Source organism: Gadus morhua, chromosome 15, assembly GCF_902167405.1.
Source record: "Gadus morhua chromosome 15, gadMor3.0, whole genome shotgun sequence".
Classification (NCBI taxonomy): domain Eukaryota; kingdom Metazoa; phylum Chordata; class Actinopteri; order Gadiformes; family Gadidae; genus Gadus; species Gadus morhua.
The window spans coordinates 7,552,164-7,569,550 of NC_044062.1; the positions used below are offsets into that span (position 1 = coordinate 7,552,164).

At 49.8% G+C, this 17,387-nt stretch overlaps 1 protein-coding gene across 1 annotated transcript in view; it reads left to right on the forward strand.

Annotated features, from left to right (window-relative positions):
* Positions 1-17,387, forward strand: part of ptk7b (protein tyrosine kinase 7b) — a 72,640-nt gene that overhangs the window by 26,190 nt on the left and 29,063 nt on the right. Inside the window, exon 2 of the mRNA XM_030379218.1 lies at positions 15,574-15,870. Coding sequence (XP_030235078.1) covers positions 15,574-15,870 — 297 coding nt within the window. The remainder of the gene's footprint in view (positions 1-15,573; positions 15,871-17,387) is intronic.

The window sequence follows — 17,387 nt, forward strand, 5'->3', positions numbered from 1 at the left end:
ATGTTACTCCAGTGAAACGTAGGAATTGTGAACTTGTAGTGTAACGTGGTGTTGTGCGTGCATCTCGTATTTCGCCTCGTTTTAAGTAGAAAAACAGGGTTAATTTCCTTGTCTTAAATGCAGTGTTGTACACAAGACCAGAGCCGTGAAACCTTACTTGGCAGAGCATTGTTTTGCAGAGAGCACTCACACTCTCCTCTCAATTCAGGAAGCTATAAAGGGGGAGGGAAAACTTCCTGCACTTAAGTGAGCGAAAGCTTATCTCGGTTGTTCTGCGTCGAGAGTGAGGCGCTGCGAGAGCGAGCGAGACACCAGACGGAGCATCCATTAATCTCTCGCTTCGTCTGCAAGGGTTTTGCCTACTTAAAGACAGACAAGATTGGGAATGAGTTTACTCCTTTTTTTATTTCAATGGTTTCACCACCCCCACCCACAAGTGAGATATGTTTTGGGAGCCATTGTTTTTGGTGAATGGTCCCTTGACACCTTTTTATCCACAGATCCTCCTGAGCCTCTGCTTTGAAGTCCCCGGAGTCACGGCCTTTCCTTTTTGTCGCGCTACTAAATCTGCCAGCTTACACAACTTTGGAAGAACTTATGAATACACCCACCGCCCCGACCTACTCACATACGGAGCTACATGAATAGATTACACTAGTGTTACACTATTGCTATTCTTTTATTTAATTTTTTTTATTCTTCCTTTTTTGTTGTTGTAATTTTCGCCTGGGAATCAATACCACCACCTAACTATCAGTGCAGTGCGCACTGATAGTTTTATAGAACACACATTTTGTACTTTTAATACATTTGTATATTATTATTTATTATAGAAAGTGAAATAACTGTGAAACCACTTTATTATTCAATCAATCAAAAGTCTGCCTGAAAGTGGCCCATGGATTTGAATCTGGCGTGCTTGCTTATAAGCCTTTTTAGCGTTAGCATGCTAACCGAACAGTGCGCATACGAGTTGGCAGTTGCAACAAAAACACAGATTTTGTCCTGAAAATGCACATGAGGACATGTCTAGTTTAATGTCAGCCAGTCAAGAACTCAGTAAAGCCCTTCATCCAGAGATGCGATCTGCATATTATTTCACTCTCTCTCTCTCTCTCTCACTCTCACTCTCACGCACACACACACCCCAAAGATTCTTCAGAAAATGCTAATGAGGACATGTCTAGTTTTATGTCTTCCGGTCATGACGTAAATCAGGTTTTTCTACCAGAGATGCGATCAGCATATTACATACTCTCATATTCATTAAAAACGGTAAAAAAAAAAACGGTTTAAAAGGTTTTCTTCCGGATAAATAAGACCACCTTTATCGGGTGTGGGCTCCAGCACTCTGTGTGAATCAGGACTACTGCCCAAACCTCTTCAAACTCCCAACACAGTCCTCATTAGACCACAGCCCTGAGCGGAAACAGACCTGCAGACGAGAGCAGGCCATTTAAAATCCCCATAGAGCACCTTTACACGCACACACACACACAGACACACACACACACACACACACACACACACACACACACACACACACACACATGCACACACACACCCCCTTAAGGCTGGAAATGGGTAGTGGGATGATAAAGCTCTTAGGCATAGAAGCAAATCACTGGCACACACACACTTGCATACGGTTTGTTTATTTATTTCGTTCGGTCCAGAGCAAAAAGCACATCTTTCACCATTTTTTTTTTGGGGGGGGGGTTTCTCACAATTATCCTCATGTCCTTTTCCTTGATTGTCTTCCCCCTCGTTTAATCTTTCTACCAATTAGATTTTATGAGATGCATTCACGAGGACACAATAGACTCCGGGTCCATGCACACATGGAAGACGAGCAATTGTTCGCAGACATTTGCTGAGCAGATGCAGGAGGTACTTGAGAAGATTTTCCAGGCTGGGGTCCGAGGAGTGTGCTCAGTAGGCAGGCCTGCATTAACCCCAACAGCCAGGCATGGTTTCTTGGAGGAATACACTAGACCAGGAATGTTCCCTGTACAGCCTAATCTCAATCAGGACTGGTTCATAATTCCTCAGGGATATCACTTTAGTTCTTTGAATACAAGGTTATTCTCTCAACCATGGTCTCGTCTTGTTAAGACCAGAATAATTGTGTATGGCTACTATAGGAAGCTGCATCGTAATGTTTTTAGATCACTGCGTTAAATATCTTTAATGTTTTGCATTTTTAGTGTGGTTTAGTGTATGGATTTTGAAATGCATTGCAATGTACAAATTGTGTAGCTGTAAGGTAAATATACATTGATACTGTTGAGACGAGAAGGGGTTTGAGAAGAAAGGTCGTTCTTTGTCCCATATCACGTCCCACTCCTATTGTGGCACCCTCTTGTAACGCAAGACCTTCACCGGCCCTACTTATCCCCCAGGAAGCAAGTTATCGCTCTTCCTGTCCTATCTGAGAGTCTGGCTGTTGGTGTCTAGATCCATATCAACGGGGCCCTTACCTGTACAAACACTTGCATACGACCACAACGTAGAGACCAAACATTTAATTTCCTGCCGCCGAGGGCCCTAATCTGCCTTCCATCTGGAGAGGTGGGTGTACTGTAATCTGCTGGCGTGCTGACCGTTGACTTAGGTCTCGATACATAAAGGCCCGTTTCATGAGGGCGCCCGGCTCGGAGCTGTTTAAGCAGCCATCACCATATAATCACCTCGACGCCGCTCCCAGGCACCTGAGTGGACGGGCGACGTGACGAGGGCTGCTTGTTGCCAGGTAACGCAGCCTCTGGGTGCAGTTTGTGCTGTGATTAGACACAATCGCCGCCGGCGAAGGCTGCAAAGCATGATTGATTCTGTCAAGGCCGAGTGTGGTTTGATTGGCTGCGTTCTACTCAAAGCCGTTATATTTCTCCAGAGAGTTGGAGGACATGTTAGAGCCGTTAACAGCTGCCCTTAAGTGGCTCCCCAATCAACACCGATGCGCTTGACTTTGTTATTTTGTCTCGACTCGTGTCCTTCTGCCAGCTTTCACCTCTTGGCCCATGAATGTTGATTGTTGTGTGCACATACTACTTAAAGATGGCCGCCGCAGCGTATACCATTCACAACTGAAAATGGACAAAATGTTGCCTGTTTCCCTCTCGGTAAATCTCCATGTTCCCCAGCCTGCTGCTCGGAATTCATAATTGTAGCCCCGCCCGCATCTATGCTAATCGATGCCCTCACAGGGGGAGGGGGGGGGGGGGGGGGGTCATTCCAGCCGAGGAACTTTAAATGTCTCTATTGTCGTGCGGCCTACCTGCCCCCAGGTCCGGGGGGACCCCATGCCCTTTTGGAACAGAACGACGTATGGAAATCAAACCAGGGAGAAACGTTAATAGATGCACTGAAATCCTTTTAGAAAGGCCGGTGCCGGCATTTCCACTCTGCCTTTCAGAGAACGTTGTTGTTGTCTGTGAAGGTCCCTCTCTGGTGGACCTGGGAGGAAGTGGAACGGGGAGAATGCATTACCAGCTGCTTATATCCTGTCTAATCGCCCCCTTCTTCTCTGTGCGCTCGCTCATTTCCTCCCCTCTTTCCCTTGATTGGCGAGTTAGTGGACCACCTGCTGGCTCTCGAATGGCAGCCTGCATTTCCCCCCCCCCCCTCCCGCTTAATTAAGGGGTGATATTCATTGTAATCAGAATCTTTTAATATATGCAATGTAATCAGATTATTTGAAGCCGTTGGATGGAAAACACCATCTCTCTCAAACTCGCTTTCTCCTTCCATATATTATTCCCTGCTTTCCCGACTCCCTTCCTCTTGGCGCAACAATGCCCTTTGATGTCTTTTTATGTTGTTTGTCGGATGACACACTTCCCCGTAAAGTGCCCCATTAGTGCCTTGTGTCTGGGTCTCCGCCGGGGCCTCTCCGTGGGGGCCCCCGACACCTGGCTGGTTCCGCTGGACGCAGCTGCGGGGGAAGATACTTGGCGACGTGGAACTCAGACCGCGTGGTCCACGTTTCTGTGTGCCCATTCCCTCTGTTGTGCGTGCTCACTCAGACCTTTTATCTCATGGGCCTCGGCTGCCAGCCCTCTGTGTTGCGATGCGCACCGTGACGGCGGACTGAAGTGGCCGTAGCTTCCTCCACTGAGAGAAAGGGTCCCTTTGCAGCAGGCCCCCCCCCCTCCACTAGACACACACGTTCACGCACGCACGCCAACGACTGAGCCCCCCTCCCCCTCGGCCCGCCTTCACAGACGCTCTTTGTCACTGAGTTGGGTGTCCGTGTGAGTGGAGCCACAGTGCTCCCTGGTTAAAGGGGGGGGGGGGGGGGGGGTGGGGAACAGTGCTAATTAAGGTCTGATGACCACACACTGCTTGCTCACCGGATCCTGCAAACCAGTGCTGGGAACCCCCCACAACCCCCCCCCCACAGAGCTGACTGGAATATAGAAACAGGCTGGGAGCCAGCTAGAGTAAATACCTTACTCTAGAGGTGTGTGTGTGTGTGTGTGTGTGTGTGTGTGTGTGTGTGTGTGTGTTCGGAGACCACCCATGCCCTTGTAACATTTTTCTTGGAGTAAGTGACTAACCCATGGCACGACACGCGCTCAGATCCCGGTCGTGTATGTGTGTGTAGGAGGACACCTGTGGTGTATTTGATGGGTCCATAGGGGACGATATACTGGGTTGCACAACAAATTCAACCATTCATTTTTTTTCATATAAAAAAGCACAGTCAAAGCTTTATCACCACTTCAGAAAGACTCGGGCAGTTTATTATTATACCACAGGGGCTAGCTGAGGCTTTTAGGGACACCACATGCTTCCGGAGTGTACCACCGAATGAAACCCGTTTGCAATGGCGTGCTAAGGACAGAAACAGACATGCATGATGTGGTTTAATGGAGTCCGTGTTGCACTCGGGAAGGGAGGAAATCAATCGGCACGCACTCCATGGGAATTTAGTTTGTCGTTCTTCTATCCATCCAGCCATCTATCCATCAATCTGTTAATTATTCCATCTGCCATTCATTATCTTCCTCCACCTCTCTTTATCGGACACCAGTCTGATAATTATCCAATTCAGACCAAGCTATTTTAAACTTTACCTTCAAAGTAGCCCTTTAATTGGCTATGAGGTGATGACCACTTTAAAAATGACCAGAATTAAAATAGTAGTGCTCTTCTAAAGGCCCTCTCTCAACGGGTCACCACAGATCTTCCTCTCATTTCTCCATCGCTGCCTTCTCTTCCAAACTTGGTCGTCGCAGCAGGCGACCATTTCCCCCCCCAGGCACTGATGTCTGAGCCGCGCCAAACGTGGAGGCATGCGAGCCAGAGACGGCCTGCAGAGACCGAGGCTGGGGCAAGGCAGCCAAGTAGAGTCCATCTGGAGCCAAGGAGTGAGGGGGTGGGGGGAAGAGAGAAAGGGGGAGGGAGGGAGGGGGGGGTGGGAGAGAGTGAAAACAAGGAGGGGGAGGGAGGGAGGGAGAGAGGGAGGGGGGAGAAGGCGGAGGCGGAGAGAGAAAGGGGGGGAAAGAGGGAGGGAAGACGAAGGGGGGAGAGAGAGAACTAGTGGGGCAGGGAGAGAGTGAAAACAAGGAGGGTGGGAGAGATAAAAACGAGGGGGGGAGAGTGAGAGAAAACGAGGGGGGGGAGAGAGAAAACGAGGGGGGGAGAGGGAGAGAGAGAAAACAAGGAGGAGAGAGAGAGAGAGAGAGAGAGAGAGAGAGAGAGAGAGAGAGAGAGAGAGAGAGAGAGAGAGAGAGAGAGAGAGAGAGAGAGAGAGAGAGAGAGAGAGAGAGAGAGAGAGAGAGAGAGAGAGAGAGAGAGAGAGAGAGAGAGAGAGAGAGAGAGAGAGAGAGAGAGAGAGCGCGCCGCTCCTGGTGAGTACAGACACCACAGGGCTATCCAGAGAAGTATTGTTGGTAGCTGCGCTCTGTAGGGTGTCGGCCTACAGCAGGCGGCCCCAGCTGTCTCCCTCCCTGGCTGTTTGTTTGGGTTCGGCTTTCGATGATGATGGGGGGTGAGGGGGGGGATACATAATTTATTTCTTCCACCCTCTCTCTGTTTAGGCCTCAGACATGGTTGATCCGCGAGGATCATATTTCAGAAGGCTTGAGACACGGAGGCACGCCAGCCCCTGTTGGCCCCCGTGCTTTATCCCCAACCCGTCTCGTTAGTCAGTCAGCGCTGTATCCACGGGGCACGCACACATCTATATCAGACACCCGTCCGTGTTTACCCCATCCCCCCCCCCCACCCCCAGGACGTTCTGGACGTTCCTCCAGAACCCCCCCCTGAAGATGTTGAATCCGGGAGGTTTACGTGGCACTCCGCCGGAGTGGACCCCACACCGTCGTTCAAACCACCGTTTGATCGCGAATCTAAACCAAACTCAGACGTTATTACTCAGACCCTTCGGCGGAGTGCTCTGAGCGTTTGTGTAAACGGTCGGTGTTGGTTCCCCTCCGCCGTCCATGGAGCGTACATACATTCTTTGTTGAGACGAAGCAAAGCTAAACATGCATGTTATGTTCTGCTGCTGCAGTGGTGGTTCTCCGGGCCCCTGCTAGAGTGCTCCATTATTGGATTAGGGGGGCCGGTTATGTAGGACCAAAGCGAGCCGCCCTGGCCCGGCACCGCACTACCTGGGCAAACACTAATCCCTTCTAATCTAATAATTGCTCGCATATTCACGATCCTGCTGCCCAACGCAGCTGCAGGCAGCGTTGCTTTGTCGTCTAAAAAAACAAATGGGGAAAAAAATAACAGGGTGAATCATGGGTAATATTACCCAGGGGCCCTTTCATCACTCGGGATCAGTGCAGTAGTCTCGGGGTGTTGTGGGTAAACTTGTGTGTGTTTGTGTGTGTTTTCACCAGCCTCACGGTTTGAGCGCTCCAGGCAGAGATGATAAAATGTCTGCCCCTCCTCCCCCCCACTCCCCGGTCTTCAGCTTAGCCCCCCCCCCCCCCTGTATGCACATGTGCGCCGGTATTGGGGAGATGGAGTGATACAGTAAGACCTGCCCCCGCCGCAACAGCCGGCCTGCCTTTATGAGCGGGTGTTGACAGTCGAGGGAGGGCAGACGGCTCTATTCTGGATGTGGAATGGCAGCGATGGAGCCTGGGGAAGAGGGGGCGAGAAGACGCCCTGGAGGAGGTGCAGAAGGATGAGCGATACCGTGACTAGTTCGCCGTTGAAAGCCTATGAACTGCTGTGAGGTTCAAAGGAGCATTTGCATCAACGTGGAAACGGTGTTTGGTTAAGGAAATGAACAGTGTTGTCGCGATGTAGCGGTGTCTGCTTATGTTTGTTTCATCAGAGATTTTTCATCAAAGATTCATCCATAAAAACATGTTTTATTTTATTCTTCACTCCAATTTGCTCGGAAACTATCCATTTATATTGTGTGAGTGTGAGGCGTCACTGAAATGAGGTGTTTCCCCAAAGGGTTCCTTCTCTCTGTAGGCATCTTGATTCCAGGTACTGCCTCGGGGACGCTGACTAATGTCTTCGATGTGACGCATTTGACCTTTGAACCCATGCTCCGCCCCAGCGCCACGCCAAAACGGCGGTATAACTGGCAAGAGACTCGAGCCCTCTCTGAGGAACACTGGGACGCCGGTTCTAATGCCACCAACACCCACCTCGACTCCCACTTGCATGAGTGTTAGTGTTGCTCTTTGTTATCGGTCACTTGGACCTGATGCGGGGGCCGTGTTCAACTTCAAAGACGGACGTCAGCTTGGCAGCCAGCCAGCCATCCGGAGGAGGAGAATAGAGAGGCATAATCATCTACACGCTTCACTTTGAATTCGACTTCGCCGTGATCTCTACACGAGTCGCGCCGCTCTCGTTCGAGGCTCGAGTGCTAATTGCGCGAGACGTCACAACCGAGATCATACGTCTGTGACTCGTTTTCGTACGTGGGCGTGCTATGAGGACCTCAGACTGACAGCTCCCTGATGCTGTGTGTGTACCTGTGTTCACCATTTGGAGAGCGAGAGAGAGAGAGAGAGAGAGAGTGAGAGGGGAAGGGAAGGGAGGGCGAGGGAGCTAAGGTAATGAAGGCTGGAGGAGTGGAGAGAGAGGTGGCGGATACGGTTGCCATGCTACCGTTGCTTGGTGATAATGCATCTAGGGGGTCCGTCTTTGTGTAGAGCGCTGCAGAGTGTGCTCCGAGACACGGAGTAAGGCGAAGGGACCAGTTGGAGTATTCTGGAATATTCCTGGAGTATTCCTGTTAGAATTCCCTGGAGAGGGTTTGACATAACAAGCCTCTTACTTGTTGAAAAGTACAGTCTTACCTACACCCACCCACCCCGACCTCCACCCTAAGCAATCTGCACATCTCCACAAAGACCCGATTACCTGATACAATGTGCTCTGTGATTGGATTAGGTGGGCGTCTGTGCACTCCGGCGGTACGTGAATATAAAATTGATTTGGGCTTTGCTCCTTTGAACACGTTTTCCATTAAATTCTGTGGAATGGAATAACTCTGATAGCGTAATTGATTTTAGGTTGTTCTGAATGAGGGCTCCAGCCTCAGAGAAGAGACTGGATTTACTACAAGTTGGAGCCTCTTCTCCGGTCTGCTCGATCTCTGTCGGGTCACGTATGTTGCCTTGGCTGACATCTGTCTCCTCTGCAAGCCTCCTTGGTCAAGTCACGCTGCCTCTTCCTCCTCCACAAGCCTCCTTCATCAAGTCACTCCGCCTCAGCCAACCTCCTCTTCCTACACCAGTCACCTTCGTCAAGTCGAGCCACCTCAGACGACCTCTTCCTCCTCCACCAGCCTCCTTCGTTGTCCTCCCCTGGATGAGAGAGCAGTCAGGGTGGCTTCTGAGGCAGACTTGGCGTAGAACCACCGGCCAGCGCGAGCAACCAAGCATGCAAACGCACTCCGGTGTGGAGGTAGCCAAGATGACATCAAAGCTGAAATAAACCAAACCTTTTGGTTTATGGCTTCCTAAGGAAGGCTCCATCCAGAGGGAAATATGAAATATTGTTTTCCACCCAGAGCTTACAGTAAATGCAATATTTTACCACTTCTGTGCTTCTATCTCCCACATGAGAGTACATCATTAAACTGAAGTTGAGATGATGGGCTATTTTTTTTTTTTCGGATACAATTTAATAGTATGCACACAACGCCTCATCCTTTATTTATTTTCGGCTCGATTTTTTGGTTAATCCATAATTAATGAGAAAAGAAATAAAGAAAGGCACAATTAGACGTTGTTTCATAGTATTACTGCATACAAGTGTATGTGTTAATTAGCAAGGCTGTTATTGGTTCTTGTCAACAGCTTTTTTCCAGTGCATTTACAAGGTCTTAAACGCCCCCAGGAAGGTGCACTATTCCAGAACCGTGCACCCCCACCCTAAACCTTGAAATGAGCAGAAGCATACCCAAGGTTCCTCATGGCCACACACGTGCACAAATGTAAGCGCTCTTATCAAGGACGGCTGTTGATTCCCATAGTCTTTGCTGTTTTCCTAACTCTAATTCATCTTCTTGACATCTCGGTTTACAAAGAGTTTTTCAACACAAGTGTGTATATTCTTTTCGCCATTTGGGGAAAACTAGTGTTTCTCTCTCTCTCTCCGGCTGCCCCGATGTTATCTAGTGCCTCTCGCCCGTCGCAACTTGGTGAGAAGGCTTGGGAAAAGCATCAAAAGCTCTCTGGTCAAATCTAATTATGGCAGATGATTACAAATGGAGACACCATTGTGAGTTCTGCAGTCTTACGTCTAGGACCCTGCTGCTGACCGGCTCCAGCTGTGGGTTAAAGACTGGTGGTGCACGGGGTGGGATAGAATCCAGGGTAACACCAAAGAGTGAACTGACCCGTCAATTGCGTTCACACCTCGTCAAAAGGGTAATTTTTGATTGATTAGACTGTTTGTAGTCATAATTTCTTATTCTTTTTCTTAAACATCCTTGAGAAAACGTAAAATACAAGCAAAAAATCGGATTTAACGGACAATTGTTTCGTCAATTATTAATAATGAATCATCGAGATCGGTAAAATTAAGAGGGTATGTGAAAAGCGATTCTAATGAAGCAGATTGTCGTTTTTTTGGTAATTCGGCTAAAGACAGAAGACTCATCCATGTCTTGGTCATCCTTAACAACTTGTTGTTCGGACTCATCTCACCCCTCTTCCCTTCCCCTCTGTCCCTACCGCCTCCACCCTCAACTCCTCCACCCCCACACCTAGTCTATACCGCAAAGACAGGAATGCAAATGCCGTTGGTCGGCCATTCCAGAGCAACAGTGAATCTGCTGTAATTTGCTTTGGAACACGCCCGGTTAGAAGCAGAGCGCTGTTCATAATGGAACAGCCCCTTAAACATCTAAACATTCATCGTTCGCCACATTTCATAACTCACAGAAATCATGGCTTACTCCAAAGGGTTGACACCCGTAAATGAGCCGTCTCACGCAGTCTTCTGAATTGAACTTGGTCTCCTGCGCTTTCGCTCTCAGAGCTCTCCGTCAACTCAGTTTGGGAGTTGATCAATTATTGATGCGGCCAGTTCATCTCTGCTACTCCTGTGGGGGCCATTTCCTCCCACTTTCAAGTCCTGCTGTTTGTTGTCAAACTTGTGTACCGGGCTGATGTAATCTCCAGGCCCGCTGCTTTCATCACTAATGGAGTTATGTAGATTGTGACACCCGAGGCCTGGGTGTGTGCGTGCGTGTACACATCTGAGTGAAAACAGTGCCTCTAATGTCCCTTCCCTTCCGTCAGGAGAGGAATGCAATTGATTTAATCTCATCCACAATTTCGTCGTCGCCTAAATGTAATCAAATAGATTATTTTAATTACCCTTTTCCAAGTATAGGTTCAAGCACTCGCACAAGGCTGCGTGCGCGCGTGTGTGCGTGTGTGTGTGTGTGTGTGTGTGTGTGTGTTGAATACCTGTGTGTGTGTGTGTGTGGGGCTAAGTGGTGTCCCGAGGCCCTGGGTTCTGTTCCACCTGACTCCCTTGACATTTGTTTAGATGTTCCCCATTGACAGAGTGATTAAGCACGCAGGCTGGGGGGCAGGGGGGCCACGCTGGTAAACCCCACAGCAGAGGACTGTGACGGGGTTGATGAGTGATGACTGATGCGTGTGTGGGTGTCTGTGTGTGGTCACCTTCCGAGGGGAAACTTCCAGGGATACAGGGCAACCCTTTGTGGTGACACCAGCTGAGTGCTGACTCGCTAGTGTGCAAAAGTTGAACGGCCTCCTGATTAGAGGGGTTCCGAAAAAAAATAAATAAATCCTTCCCGAATCCTGAACCTGAGTATCGGCCGATGCCGAGTGTGTACCGATACTGCATTTTAGGCAGTGTTTGAAGAATTTCCGCTACTGGTATCAGTATCGGAACAACTCTACCCCTGATTGCAGCCTCGGAGTCTAGGAATAACAAACAATCCTCCAAACTCACTGATCACGCACTTCTTCACTTCAAACAAAAGTTGTGATTCGTTGGCGTTTTGTGCAAGGACATTTTCACCCTGTGTTTCATCCAGCTCAACAATAGCAACCTCTTTTGAAATCGTTTTATTCCTCTGTGTGTTCACGGAAGGATCATCCAAAAGGCATGTCACACGTGACAGGAGCACAGTGGCGTATCGGTCTCACTGCCCTTCAGTGTAGAAGAGCAGTCTTGCGTTTCGACCAGGGGGAGATAACTCAGACAAACACCAGGGGTCGATCACTGGGCTACGTTCTGCGGATTTCCCCCAGCTCCTTCCAACTGTTAAATCTGGACATCGAGCCAGCTGTCAACACTTGGACTCACACATGCATGCAAAAACAACGCATGCACGATTTACGTTTGTCCGTCTCAAACTCACTCACATATTGATATAGATAGATATAGCGATGGCTAGATGTAGCCAGATATTGATATAGATGGATGGATATAGCTTTATAGGTGGATGGATATAGTTAGATATAGATATTGAGGGATGGATAGATATAAATAGTGCTGCGTCTGCTGTACGGTGTACCATCTTCCCCAACTTGCAATATCCTCTCGCCTGCCAACTTCCCCAAACGCAATGTGTGCATTCGACGGCGAAAGAGTAGGAGACTGAGATGGTGCACGTGTAACAAAGAAAGGCGAGCGAGGCAGTCTATGGGGCCCATCATGGCAGGTAGACACCGTGTCAGGGAAACTTAAGTATGCTACGGCCGGGCTGACTGCGCGCTGACAGACTGACACCCCAGCCCTGCCTAATGGGGCTGGCAAGCGGAGCGAGCAGAACAGAATCCCTCTCCATGCAGATATCCCCTCCTCCTCCTCCTCTCAGCCTCAACCCGCCAAATGTAACACTATGAGCCATTCGTGGAACCGAGAACACTGCTCTGCAAACACTTGGCCAAATTCGGCCTGATATGGAGATTCATCTGTGTATGAGCATTCTGCCTGGCGTTCTGTCCTAATGCAGATACGATAGAAGCACACCAAACCTTAATATGAGTCCGATCGGATTCTGTCAATTAATGCATATGATCCATGAATCAAGCATTGTTTACTGTCCATTTTAGCAAACCATTTTAAACATTTAAATTATAGGTCTCATAGGCGTATGAGACCTATGCACTGACTGCCTGATGATTCACAGACACAAGCGAATCAATGGGTATGGAGTATACCTTCACCGGGACATGGATATTACCGCCACATGTAAACAATATCAGTGGAGGCGGTTGCACAACAGTTTAAGTTGGGGTCGCAAACATGATGAGAGCTAGAAATGGGAGCATTCCAGTGCTGTAAGGCACACTGGCAGTGGTTCAGTCTGTAGAAGGACAGATGTGTGTGTGTGTGTGTGTGTGTGTGTGTGTGTGTGTGTGTGTGTGTGTGTGTGTGTGTGTGTGTGTGTGTGTGTGTGTGTGTGTGTGTGTGTGTGTGTGTGTGTGTGTGTGTGTGTGTGTGTGTGTGTGTCCCTGGTTGTATTGTGTGTGTCCCTGGTTGTATTGTGTGTGTCCCTGGTTGTATAGTGCATGTGTGTGTTTGTGTCCCTGGTTGTATAGTGCGTGTGTCCCTGGTTGTATAGTGCATGTGTGTGTTTGTGTCCCTGGTTGTATAGTGCGTGTGTATGTGTGTCCCTGATTGTATAGTGTGTGTGTATTTTTTGTAGTGGTTGTGTTGTAGTATGGCTATGTAGGTCAACGTGCCGTCTTGTGTTTGAACAGACCGGTAAACTTGGCCCTCTCTCCAAGAGCCAGTGGACTCGGCCCAGCTCTGACATCCATCCCGGCCGTTCCTCCTTTGTTCTCTCCTTGTCTGTCTTTCCATCTCACTATCTCCCTCCTCCTCTCCCTTTCTCTTTCTTCCTCCCTTTCCTTCTCTTTGACTCTCTCCCCCGCTCTCTCCCGTGTCATTTTGCGGTATGTGGAAAACGTCTTATCTGTTTCCACTATCTCTACTCTGGTTTTCTTTTACCTTGGTAGTTAGCCCATGCACACACACGCGCTCATGTACGCGCACACGTACGCACACCCCCCCCCCCCCTCACCCCGCGTCAGCATGCATCTCAGATGAAACCATCAACACCATGCCTTGGCTGTGTGATGTGGCTTCTGAAGGTAACACCACAGGGATGGGGGGGGGAAGGGTCTGTCTGTGTGTGACGGTTTGCGTGCTAGCTCCAGCTGCATGCACGGCTCACACGTTGGCGCGGACGTAGCGCCCTGTCAGGGAACATTAGCTGTGAAAGGGCGCCAGTCTCGCTCAGATCACACAGATGTTTGTTTCTCTTCCCGTTCTTCTTTCTATTTCTGCGACTCGACAGTCTTGTGAATGAACATCGGCCGCGGTGCCGCCGTGGCCTCTGCGGTCTTATGGTCTTGCGGTCTTATGGAGTTGCCTCGGGATGAGTCGCAGATGGCTGTGAGTAGCCTCTGTTCCTCACGAACCCTCATGCGTCCCCTCCACATGCTGCCTGTATGTCTTCCTTTGTCTGTCGGCTGCCTGTCCCTTCATCTCGTCGGTCTGTCTGACCCACATCCTGTCCGCTGTCTGTCTGTCTGTCTGTCTGTCTGTCTGTCTGTCTGTCTGTCTGTCTGTCTGTCTGTCTGTCTGTCTGTCTGTCTGTCTTTGTGCCTGTCTGTCTTTGTGCCTGTCGGTCCTTCCCCTCCACATTCTGCCAGCTGTCTGTCTTTGTGCCTGACTGCTGTCTGTCCCTTTATCCTCTGTCTGTCCAGTGTCCACTGTCCATTTCAACAGTTTGTCTGTCTTCCTATTCGCCGGTCCAACTGTCTGTCTCACTGCCTGACTTCCCCTCATCTCTCTACCGGTCCACCTGTGGCAAGACAAAGGACTGCCTGAATGAGAGGGCGGAGTGGGTCGCTCTGAGAGGGAGGAGAGGGTGGTGTAGAAGGGCAGGGAGGGAGGGAGAAGAGTCAACGGTGGAGGTATAACCCTTGCTGGCCATCGGCAGTGAGCTCATTGATTTAATACTAGTGAAAGATCCCCACACACACTCTTTCCTTGTCCTAATCCCGAGGGAGATGAGCCGAGAAGAATGCATGCACACACACAGGCAGAGACAGACAGACACATGCACAGACACACACTCATGCACTGAAAAACAGACACGCACACACACAGACACAGACACACCCATATGCAGACACACATATGCACGCACGCACGCACGCACGCACACGCACAGACACACACAAACAGGCATGCTCCATCGACGCCTCTAGCAGAACGTTCCTTAGCGTTGCATAGTCTGACGGAATGATAACATCGTTTGATGCAGGCCTGGGGAGGAGCAGTCCTTTCATACCGAGGAGCTGGGTTATGAATGAGGTCACGGAGGAACCCATTCCCAGCTAGCAGGATGGCTGCAGCTGCCTGTGGAATGAGGAGACGCGTTAGACATTGACAAAACCACAGGCTTACCACGAGTAGTGCTGGGAACGTTGATAAAAATACAATTGATCATGCCTTTCCATTTACTTTCTTTTCTATGGCCTTTTGTCTCCTGTCTTTGACTAAGTAACCCCCTTTATAGTCCCGTACGCCATGTCACCCTATCTTGCATTATAGATTGAACCTTGCAGTGCTGCAGTCAGTGACTCAAACTGTCCCTGCTCCCTGCTCTCTGAGTCACGGTTAAATAGGGCAGAAACAATGTCTGCCACACAGGCCGTGCAGAGGATATAACAGATTAAAGAGGTGCAGGGGGTAGGTCTGCAGTTCTTGGTTTATTTTAATAGGGCTGTCTCACGCAGCGTGTGTGTCTGTCTGCGTTTGTTCAAATGTGTGTGTGTGTGTGTCTCCTCCAGGCCTTTTGTGAGGACACAGAATCACAAAGAATACCTTAACTCCTCGGCAGTGGGTTTTCTGATGATTTACAATGATTACAAGTCAAAAGCTGAAGCCAGGATTAAATGACTTCACGGTGCTAAGTGGGCGGCTGTGGTGGGCTCTAAATGAATGGAAACTCCAGTAAACCGTTAACTGCGACCCACTTATAATCTAATCATCTCAATTCCCATTCTCCCTTCTCCCTCCCCTCCTCTCCCTCCCTGTCCTCCCTCCACCCCTCTCTCCCTCCCACCTCCCCGTCCACAGCTCTGTCCACGGCCACCGCCGCGATCCAGTTCACCAAGGAGCCCAAGTCCCAGGATGCATTGCACGGCCGCAGTGCCATGCTCCGCTGCGAGGTCAGCGACCCGGCCGACGTCGCCTACCGCTGGCTGCACGACGGCCAGCCCCTGCAGAGCAGCGAGCGGCGTTTCCAGGAGACCAGCAACCTCAAGTTCACCGCCGTGGACCGCCTGCTGGATGCCGGCAACTTCGAGTGCGTGGTGGAGAACACGGCCTCGGGCGAGTCGCTCCATTCCACCAACGCCTCCTTCAACATCAAGTGTGAGTGATAGCGAGCGTGTTGTCGTTGGAATGGACCCGATGCCTTCATGGGAATGATGGGGTGTGTGTGTGATTTTAAAAGGCTGCTTAATGCGTGCAATGGGGATTCAATTCGGTTTAATTCATATTTTCTTGTTCATTCTAAAATCAAAAATTACATTTTTCTTGCGTTTTTATAACTGGCACATATCTTCAAAGTTTCACATCAAGATAATTAAAAATGCATCGATGGATCTCTCTTGCATGGGAACCCGCCAAGTCCTCTACTGAACACCACAAACCCTAACCCCATTAAACCTAACGCCACTAACCCCAACCCTGCCCCACTGGGTCCTGCCTATGAAGATGTGATTGTCCCCTCAACGGCCCACAGGCATCCCCAATCTCAACTGGGACGCTCCTCCTCCTCCTCTTTCTGGATCAAATCAACCACACAAAAGTGGGGGTGTCGGGTGACGGTCAGGGGGCACTGAGCCGGAACACATCCTGTCCTACCTGGTTCTGTGTGGCTTCTCCCCCCTCCCCACCGCTCCCCATCCTCCTCGCCACACAGACACTGGATACATGCGCCACCAAGCATGTGTTTCCAGTTTCAAACTTTCTTGTGTCTTTTCCTCTCTCCTCTCCACTCTCGCCCACTCTTCTCTTTCTCTCGCTCTCCCCTCTCTTCTCTCTCTCTCTGTCTCTCTGTCTCTCTGTCTCTCTCTCTCTGTCTGTGTCTGTGTCTCTCTCTCTCTCTCTCTCTCTCTCTCTCTCTCTCTCTCTCTGTGTCTCTGTCTCTCTCTCTCTCTCTCTGTGTCTGTGTCTCTCTATCCCCCTCCCGTGTCCCCGACTGCTCTCTCGATTTCCCGGACAACGCTCCTTCCAGCTATGTAATTATTTACGGTTCGGAATAACCGCAGCCTCCCAGTGGCGTATTAATCACCCCTCATCCTCTTGAGCTTGTTGCCCCTTGAGGCGGGGTTCTGAGAGTACAGCAGGACCTCTAGTGGGCTCGGTCGCTCCGTTCCCATAAGCGCAGTGAAGCAACAGGCTTGAGTTTCACATCCCCACGCAGGCTAAATGGCGACCTTGTAAGTGTATTGTTTGAGACTCAATGGTACTAGTTATTATTGTGTGAGGCTAGAGGGGGGAGAGGGAAAGGCTTTGTCTCTGAAGAACCACAGTGGGTTCGGACCATGTTGGCCCACTTGGGCAAAACACAAGCTAGCATCGCAAAGCTAAACAAAGCCTGCTGCATTGGATCCATGTTCCCTCTTTCAGCTCAGGCCTACCGGGAGGCTGTTCTTTGTGCCGGCAATTAGGACTCCTTTAAATCGCTGAATACACCAGTGCCGAGCAAGGCCAGGAGGATATGCTTGTGTTCGCACACGGAGTCACCGGCCGATGTTTGAGAAGAAATCCCACGCAGCCCTCATCTGACCTTTAACCGATCCGCCTTTTTTCTATATCGCAATTAAAAAAATGATGCCGTGTTTTTAATAAACGCCAGACGAACAAAGTTACGGTGACCTGAA